The 10,000-nt window shown below is 40.4% G+C and overlaps 2 protein-coding genes across 2 annotated transcripts; both read right to left on the reverse strand.

Moving 5' to 3' along the window:
* Positions 1 to 1,525: 1,525 nt before the first annotated feature.
* On the reverse strand, positions 1,526 to 1,943 carry LOC139640213 (BTB/POZ domain-containing protein KCTD2-like; the record flags this gene model as incomplete). Its single annotated transcript, XM_071514392.1, has 1 exon — positions 1,526 to 1,943. A coding segment is annotated over exon 1 (351 nt), but the record flags the coding sequence as incomplete, so codon positions are not given.
* Positions 1,944 to 4,342: 2,399 nt separating this feature from the next.
* LOC139640212 (phospholipase B-like 1) lies at positions 4,343 to 8,474 on the reverse strand (the record flags this gene model as incomplete). The annotated part of the gene is made up of 4 exons (XM_071514391.1): positions 4,343 to 4,519; positions 5,578 to 5,684; positions 6,664 to 6,849; positions 8,334 to 8,474. Coding segments are annotated over 4 exons (611 nt in total), but the record flags the coding sequence as incomplete, so codon positions are not given.
* Between the last annotated feature and the right edge of the window lie 1,526 nt (positions 8,475 to 10,000).

Consider the following 10,000-nt stretch of genomic DNA (forward strand, 5'->3'; position numbering starts at 1 on the left):
AGGTCGGGGCAATTCCACCTTTTGTTTTGCAGCCACAGGCATTTCCTCATGAACAGGAGTCACGGTAACACGATTTAGAGGGATAGTAGACAAATATCGCAGTAAAACTATACGTTCCCGTAGGGTTACAGCGATAATCTAGGAGATAAAAACGCTATAATGCACAATACAGCCGGTATAAAGTCACTATTCAGTGCCACAGACACGCTATGAGTGTGAAAATAGGAAAATTATAGTTATATTTCGCCAGTTTCGTCATAAAATAATGCTGAGAGAAGGTTTTATTTCACGTTTTAGTGCTGCACACAAATTACACCCAGTCCCTTTGGTCAGGTTGGGGCAATTCCACCTTTTTTTTTTACAGCCTATGAAATCAGTGCAAGAAATTTTCGAGGGATGTATGGACGATATATCGAAATTCAATATATCGCGATACAAAAATGTGACAATGCGTATCATGGGGGCAGAAAAAGGAATCGCTATATTAGCTACCTTTCATTCTGCTGTAGTAATCACAAATGAGATTTCACAAGCATTGAAACTATATTATTTACACTTTGTAATGACATTTTACATTTTTAAACTTTTATTTATTAGATCGTATTGTATCGAATAGTATTGTATCGTATCATCAGTAAAACTTTAAGTCCCTATAGGAATATCAAAGTGTTACCATAGGAGATAAAATGCCACAATGCCCCTATAGTAAAATAAGGTCACTATAAACAAATACCGAATGCCACAGACACATTATAAGGAAGCCTATAGGAATATTATAGTGATTTTTCATGTTTTGTCACAAAATAGTGCTGACAGAGGGTTTTATCTCAAATGTTGCAGCAATACCCCCTTCTTTTTAAAGACACAGAAGTGCACTTCCTTATGAAAAATGTTATAGTATTCCTATAATAAAGCAGTATAGCAGGATACAATACAAATACCCCACCAACACTTCACCACAGCATAGCATGCCAACACTATAAAAAAGCACAATGTTCTTTTTAAAAGGCAGGAATATTATAGTGTCACCATAGGAGATAAAATGCCATAATGTCAATAATGTAGTACATTATGGTCAATAGAAACTCACTGCTGAGTGCCACAGACACATTATGAGTCCCTATAGGAATATTATAGGAATATAATAGTGTTACCATAGGAGATAAAACACCATAGTGTCCATAATGTACATTAACGTCAATAGAAACTCAATATTTAGTGCCACAGACGTCAATATAGGAATATTATAGGAATATTAGTCTAGTGTTACCACAGGAGATAAAAAAAAAAGCATAATGTCAGTATAAACTCACTATAGTGCCACAGACGTTGTAATTCCCTATAGGAATATTATAGTGTTACCATAGGAGATAAAATACCATAATGTCAGTATAAACTCACTACAGTGCCACAGACATATTGTAACTCCCTATAGGAATATTATAGGAATATTATAGGAATATCACGGTGATTTTTCGCCACAAAACACCGACAGCCGGTTCTGTTTCTGCCCGGGCGGACTCACCGTGTCCGAGTGCAGGTCCTGTTGCTGGCAGAGCCGGTACAGAAACGAAGTTTGCTCCTTCAGGAGGGTTTGCCGCGTCGTGAGGAACACCGTGCCGCCGACGTTCAACCGGACCCACTTCCCGTTATTCCCCCCGGCGGGGTTGATGACAGAGCCGTTGCCGATGCTCTGCGTCGCCGTCCCGCCGGATTCAGTCGGGCTGGCGGTGGCCGTGGTCGTGCTCTCAGCCGCCTCACTGTCTTTGTTGTTGTTGTTGTTGTTATTGTTGTTATTGTTGTTGTTGTGGCGGCCGTGGTGCGTCGGCAGCGCAACGACATCCGCCGGTTTCCGTTGGTCGTCCGTCGTTTCCATTTGGAAGTAGCCGGTGGATACGAGTTCACGACGAGCGAGGGCGTCCGTCCGTATCCGCTGCTGCCTCGGCTTCACCGACCGTTCAGCGACCGAGGAGGCTCCGCCCCCCGCACGTGATTAAACAACAGCTGCGTCAAGCCGGACAGAATAAAATAGATCAGTTCCGGTTATGACTTTCAAAATAAAGGCTTCATTGACGAACATGAGTTTGAACGTTTCAACAATAGTGGGGTTGTGAGATCATTTTTGGGGGCTCTCGAGATCATTTATGGCATGGGAAACGCATTTAAATATTCCGATTTTTCTTTCTAATTTTTCATTTTTCTTGGAAATGCTGAATAGTTTTCAGCATCTTGTTTTTTCATCTCGTTTTATGGGGTCACAATCCATGCTGTACAGTAATACAAAATACCACAAAGTAATGCAAACTGGCAGTCTATGGGTAAACTATGACTTCGAGTCTGTGGTCATCATACGGCAAACAACGACCATTATATACAAAAAAAATTATACTTTCAGAAAAGCCTTAATGTATGCTTTTCCCTTAAAATATCATATATACTGTATATCCTCACACAACTAAAATCAGTTTGATACTATTTACTATAATGTTAACCTGTACGCTATGAATTTATGTCATGCAGGTTGTCAGCCTAAAACGGTGGGCAAACTCTATTCTGCAAATAAAAAGGTGGATAAATGGAGTTTAGGTGGATTTACCCTGTGCAATATTCCTACAAAGTACCAAAGTTAAAATAGGCCTATATTTCAGGAGAAACCCGTAGTAAATAAAACTACAGTTGTTTTTGCTATACAATGCTATATTTCATTTATTCTTTTTTTCACTCCATATTTAATCTAATGAATCTGTTGAGAATTTTGATATGATTTTTGTTCTCAGCCCAATACTACTTTTTTCTTCAGAGAAAATTCTAACTTTTATTTTGAAGGCAAACGATTCTTAACTTCCGGTAACTTTCTAGTTAGCTTCGGCGAACTTGACGCACCTCCTAAGAACTGGGTCTTGTAGTTTTCTTGTACAAATAGTCTCAATACAATACCACACACCGAGTAACAACAGAACAACTGTAGTCTACAAATAATTTATTGAGGTTAATGTTTTCATTAAACAATTTCAGTCAAAACCTGAGTGAACATTGCATAGAATTCAAAATAAAAAATGAAAAGAAAACGTAATTAATAATTTAAAGAATAAAATGAAAAGTTATAACTGCAGTCTCATTTCCCTGATTGTCAACATGAGTCATCATGAACGATCATCCGCCCTGATAAAACTTGGTGGAGTACCTTTACTCAGTGTGTTTCAGTGCTGATTAGACCAATAATCTGCATGTTAATTCAGTCCAGTGGGATAATCCTGCCACTCTTTGCTCTGTTAAGGGATAATTCACTTAAATGGTTAGTGAAATCAATACAGTATTGATCACAACAGGGGCATTGATTACTATGTCTAATGACTGGTGTTTACAGTACGTAGGAACAAGCAAGTTGCATAGATAGGAATTAACTTTCAGGATAATATGGCAAATAACAAATTAATAAATTGTTTAATAACAAATCAATCAACTGGTTGCCTCACATCAGTATTTAATCAGTTCTAATCAGTTAACTAAAATAAAAGTTAAATTTACTAAAATAAATTATCATTCTAATATCAGTCTAACAACGCTGTATTTCAATGAATTAAACATTTTACTAAGGGAATTAGAATTATTCACACCCATGTCTGTATTCAAAGTTTTAGAGAAATTTAAATTCTAGTAATGCACTCTGTCAATGAATTAAACATTTGCCTATCAAATTGACTATGAAAATGAAAAGTAAAAGGATTACATGTATTACGTAAAAGCATATACAATATGTATGTGCATGTATTACAAAAACATGGATAGATATAAATGACTGGCGAGTCCGGCAAGGTTTTATCATATTTTCAAGCCGTTTAGAGGGACATTTTTAACACATTTTGACAGGTTATTACATAATGCCCCAGTTATTACATTGGTAAAGAAGGATCATGGGTGTTTGAGGATTCCTGATTTGAACGGGAGGACACAACCTGATCTACCTAAAATAAAGATTCAAGTTAGAACTGAAAGTGGTTCTTCATGTGATATGATGCCACGGGAGAACCCGTTGAAGTTCTTTATTCCCAGAAAACTTCTTGACAAGTGCTCTAGAGAACCTTTTTATGTTTAAGAACCTTTTCTTGCTGTTTAAGGTTCTTTGGGATACCGAACGCACAGAAAGTTTCTTTAAGTCATCCTTTGCGTTACTAGCAAAGGTCCACTTTAAAACTTGAAACACTGCTGGCTTACTTGGTGAATGAGCCTGTGTGAAAAGTAGAACCAGTAGGTGAAAGGTTTCCTGTAGAACCACTTTGGGTTCTAAGTTGAAGCTTTATTTCCAGCTCCCTCCGGTGCTCCTCCTCTCTCTCTCTCTCTCTCAGGGCCGGTGGAGCGACGGCCTCATGGTGACGAAGGAGAAGTTGTAGGTGGGTGGGAGACCCTGATGGGCCGTGTGGTCGAAGCGTCGCCATGAGAACGGAGGCAGACCCCCCTGTGTGGTGGGACCGTTTATCGCCTCGGCAACCAGCCCAAGAGCCATCTGGTAGTCTGTCACCTGTAAAAGGAGAGAGGAGGAGAGGTGAGGGAATGAGGGAACGAGGGGTGAGGGAAGGAGGGAGTGAGTGAATGAGGGAGGGAGTGAGGGAGGAAGGGAGGGAGAGAAGGAGGGAGGGAATGAGGAAGGAAGGAAGGGAGGCAGCAAGGGAGGGAGGGAAGGAGGGAGTGAAGGAGGGAAGGAATGAGGAAGGAAGGGAGGAAGGGAGGGAGGGAGGGAGGCAGCAAGGGAGGGAGGGAGGGAGACAGCAAGGGAGGGAGGGAGGCAGCAAGGGAGAGAGGGAATGAGGAAGGAAGGGAGGGAGAGAGGGAGGAAGGGAGGGAGGGAGGGAGGGAGGGAGGGAGGGAAGGAATGAGGAAGGAAGGGAGGGACAAAGGGAGGGAGGGAGGCAGCAAGGGAGGGAGGGAGGCAGCAAGGGAGGGAGGGAGTGAGGGAGGGAGGGAGGGAGGGAGTGAAGGAGGGAGGGAATGAGGAAGGAAGGGAGGGAGAGAATGATTAAGTGAGTGAGGGAGAGAGTGAGGAAGAAAGGAAGTGAGTGAATTAGAGAGTGAAGAAGTGAGGGAAGCAAGGGAGCAAAAGAGTGAGTGAGTGAGGAAGCGAGGGAGCGAGTAAGTGAGGGAGAGAGGAAGGAAGTGAGATAGGAAGCAAGAGAAGGAGGAAGGGAGTGAGGGAGTGAGGGAACAAAAAAGTGAGTGAGAGAGAGAGAGGGAGAGGAGGATGAAGTCATTTAAGGTTCAAATAACAAACTGACATTGCGGACTGTCAGGCAGACATCTTGGATATTATTACTGGACCGCTGCTTTGTAATTCAAAACCTTTACTTCAGCTGTGATGAGCAGGGATCGAGCGATAAGGGTTTTTAAAGGCCGATACTGACACCAATACTTTTAGACTGAAGTTGCCGATAGCTGATATGAAAGCAGGGTGGGAAAGATCTCCCATCATAGATCAATGTTGTGTTGAATTAGACAATAACCAGGAAGTATAAATACACAGAGACACAAATCACTGTGATATGTTTTCATACTGATCCTGGAGATCTGATAGTGACCTCTGACCTTGGTGTCGTAGCATCCTCCCGGGCGCGGTCTCCTCGGCCTCAGGTCGTTACGGCAACAGATGGTTTTGCATGGATGCCCCTTGGAGTACGGATCCCTCTTATAGTCTGAAACAGAGCCAGTCTGGTCTTCAGTCATGCTGCTAACAGGCTGAAAACTCTCTTGAAACAACAACAATATAATACTGCACAGAGAACTAGTGAAATCCTGCCTTAGTGTTTTCTATCCCAAACACTAAATCTGAAAGAAAACAGAAGCCTCGAATGAGACGTTTGAACTTATGCTGCGTTCCAGAGATGTCGGAAAGTAGGAAATTTCGACTTCATACCTGGAAAAATGCAACGCAACATGCAACCTTTCCAACATGCAGTTATCAGATGCCACATCAGCATGGCACAACTTTACTTTCAACATGTTTATAATCCTAAAAATACACTGGAGTTTGTTTTTCAGCATCACATGACTTTAAATGCATCAAAACATGTGTGTGGTAAATGGTTAAACGTGTGAATTTGAAATGTAAAGTTGCAGTATTGCAGTACAGTATTTTATGTTGGGCAAAGAAAGTCTTGTTGACATTCGTGTTTCTCCCTTGGTTTATCCGAACTTTAAGCACTGTAATTAAAACCTATTTTTGTATGTATATGCCGTGTGTAGTATATACAGTATATGTGTGTTTCTACAATTTTAGGTCCTGCTTTTATGTGAAGCACATTGAGTTTCCCTGTGTAGGAAATGTGCTATATAAATAAACTTTTACTTGTAATAACTACCAGCTGGGAATTTCCAACTTTGAATGGAACGCAGCATTACTACATTTCAAATTTTGTTCAATCTACATTTAAATCTATCTGCATTTAGCTGACAGTCTCATCCAGGCTGACGTTAAGTGAGTGCAGCAGTAAAATAAGATAAACTCTCTCAGATTACCAACACTGGAAGAAATTGAAGAAATTGAGGAATACAAGGGTCAGAGCCTGTAACTAATTATTCCTGTGACTCTAGAGTGACTAAGAAAGCTAAGAGCTGGGAGAAGAGAATGGGTAGAGAGATGATGAAGAGAAAAAAAGAGGACAGGGCACCTACTGTTGTATCTCATGATGTGTTTGAGGGAGCGGAGGTCGGACACCTTGGCCTGGTCCCTGCGCAGGATTTTGGCTCGGGGGCAAAGGTCGTAGGAGAAGTCTTCCCCGTGTCTCTGCCACATCACTCCGTACCCGCTCAGGTTGTAGATTTCAGCGTGAAACGGGATGTTGTAGGACGGCCAGTAGCCTGAGACCAAGGGGGAATTTCTCCAGACAAATTTCCACCTCAAACAAACAACTTGTATTACCATGGAAAACCTACTTGGGTAACAAATTGTAGAAAAGTTTGGTCATGCAGGATCTTGTGACTTCCAATGCCCAAAAGCCCAATTTAGATTAAAATGCCCTGACTGAAATGCAGGAAACAAAAACTTTGCAGGGACTCTGGGAGAAGTTTCATTTCAAAATGTAGACTACATTTAATTTATCCCACCAAACATGTTAGAAAGATTGAAGCTAAATATTGACTATTGTGTTGATTTATGTGTATTGGAAAAAAAACATGTTTAATTTGTTTTATAGTTCCATTTATAGCAAAATATTTTTGGATGGATGTATAAAACTATGTTAAGAAGAATAACTGGACATATTATTCCACCAAATGGTTTTGATATTATGATTTATACTTAATAAAGATATGAATTGTCTTGTCCAGTTGCTTATAATACTGGGTAAATATCATATGTGTAAGAACAAGCGGTCTGCATCCAAGCCTAATGGTACTACTTTCTATAAAATAAAGAATAAGAAAGAAAGCCATAAAAATATACAAAATTTGCAGACATTAGAAACCTGGCCTTTTTTCCTTTTCTATTCCCCCCCAGATTTCATCTTACTGACCTAAAAAAAAAAAAAAAGAACTGTGGGAGATGGAGAAGCATATGATTTAATCATTTAATCAAATAACCCAAATAAATCAGGCTGCTGGCTTCATATCTAGATGAGCATCATGAAATACGAGATAAGATCCACATCAAGCAGCTGCTGCCTGGAGACAAATCTACATCCTGTCTGTACTCTTTAATTTATGCAAAGATCTTGTTGGGAACCATAGTCTAAATCTGAACATTATTACAATCTGGACTGATCGATCCAAATGATTTATCCTTTACACAGGTATGGATCCAACAGCATGAGTAGTAGTCATTTGTAGGTCAGTTCTGCTCTACTCTGTTCTCCACTGTACTCTAATAAAACTCAGTGGCCACTTTATTAGGCACAGCAGTACCAGGTACGATCCCATTTTTCCCTTCAGAAGAGCCTGAATTCTTCGAGGCCTGGATTCTGACGCAACACTTTTTGGCGAACATCCTGTTTCACCTCCTCCTAATGGGCCTGACATATAGGAGGCAATTACGAAAACTTTTCAAAACCCATTGGATAAGCTGAAAAATGCATGGTGGTCAAACTGAAAGCAGGACTGTTTTTCTTAGTTTCTGAAAAGTTGAAACAGCAATATTTTGGAGACACAAAGTTTTCACCCGACAACAACGTTATGCTTGATTTACACGTGACTCACTGTGTGGAAGAACAAGCTGTTCGCGCAAACAGAAAGGTGTACCTAAAAAATGTAACACTGAATGCAGGTAAGCATCAATCATGTGGAAAAATATGCTGCTGAATCAAATCGACTTCTATCCTGCTTTGTCCTGTTCCTGTGTCTGTCCTTACCTCTGCGTAAAGCCTGAGTCTGGTCGGAGTGCATCACCTTCCCAGGAATCTGCTCCACCACAGTCAGAGCTCCGGTCCTGATGCTGTGGCCCAGAGAAACCCTGCTGAGGTCCAGCACCATGTACTGGCTGTTATAGGTACCTGCAGCACAGACAGGAGCACCGGCAGGTATTTAAAGACCCGACAACAGAGGTGTGACCAAGTTAAATTTGCTCGAGTCCCAAGTAAAGAGTCCAGTATCAAGTTAATATCTTAAAGAAAACTAAATATCTAGGACTTTTCAATGCAATATGGATTTAATAGGATAAAAACTTGGTAAGAGCGTCATGAGTTTGATTTCTATAATCAGGTTCAGCTTCAATAAATTCAATCATTCCATACAAATTCAGAAAACAGAATTTAAATTCAGTCGTCTACCGGAACAAATCTCATCATTTTCAATCTAAGTCATTTACACAAACACAAGATCTCAAGTCAAGACTTTAGAAACCTTTTCAAGTCATCAAAGTACAAGTCAAAGTCTCAAGCAATTAAAACAGTGGGTAGTGACTTTATAACAGCAAGACAGAGAGAAACAGAGAAATATGACTTCATTATCTTCATTGTTTTCATCTCCTATATCCTGACAGAAGTATTCTTGGTGTATCAGTGGGTGATATGTATTGTTTAGTAGCGCTTATGGGTCAAATGTTTGTTAAAATGAAATCAGGATGAGTCAAGATGAGTCACAATGTTTGACCTTTGAAAAACCTAAAAATAGTTACTGCTGTTTACCTTTGCAGGGCAGAAAACCGCCTGTGGGACGAGGTTTGACATGTAAATGAAGCTTTTTTTAGGCTTCACTTCTGCAGGGCAGATTCAGCAACACCTTTCACACTCACACACTAACATGCATTCACAGCACAACCACAGTCTTCTGCTGCTGGACAGTAAGCAGCAGCTCTACTGAAGCTGCTGAGGGAGAGGAGAGCGTTTCTCATTAACTTTCTCCATTCAGACAGTCTGGGATCCAAACTGATGAAACAATTTCCAGAAGATGATCCTTCTTTCCGTCCCTATCAGTTTTCTTTTTTTGTCCTGCCTCACTGACTGCTGCTGGAGAGGTCAGACAGAAGGATGGATCTGGACAATTAGATTCAGGGTTTGACAGATATGAGTTTTCGAAGGTCAATACTGATATTTTTGATGACTGAAGATTGCCAATATTTTGTGCCAATATTCTTGTCATTAAATTTGACATATTTTCATGCCAAAAAAATTACAATAATTCAGTGTTTCCACCAGAGTTTTCTTCTTCTCAGGGTGGAAAAGCTTCTGAAAAAGCATTTAGACCATCATGGGACACTAAAAGTCTCCACTGAAACCCAGACTGATGAATTTTGCACTTTTAGAGTTAGCAGCTCCTTAAGGCAGAGTGACCCAATATTCAATGGTAGGGGAAATAAATGAAGAATTCATAAAGGAAAAAAAAAGACAAAAGAAAATACATTTGATTTCAGGTTTTTCAGACTGTTTTTCTGTAGCTGTGGACAGGAAGGATCCTCCATCTGCCAGTGGACAACATGACTGCCCGACATCAATTATTTAATAAAAGGCCAATATCGACAAACCGATTTATCGGTCTAAATCCTAACTATAACGCATCTTGCAGGTTAGATGCCCGGCAC

This window comes from Centroberyx affinis, unplaced genomic scaffold (assembly GCF_046629955.1).
Source record: "Centroberyx affinis isolate AG114_WGS23_722 - 3 ecotype Tasmania unplaced genomic scaffold, CSIRO-AGI_Caff_v1 ptg008634l_1, whole genome shotgun sequence".
Taxonomy (NCBI): domain Eukaryota; kingdom Metazoa; phylum Chordata; class Actinopteri; order Beryciformes; family Berycidae; genus Centroberyx; species Centroberyx affinis.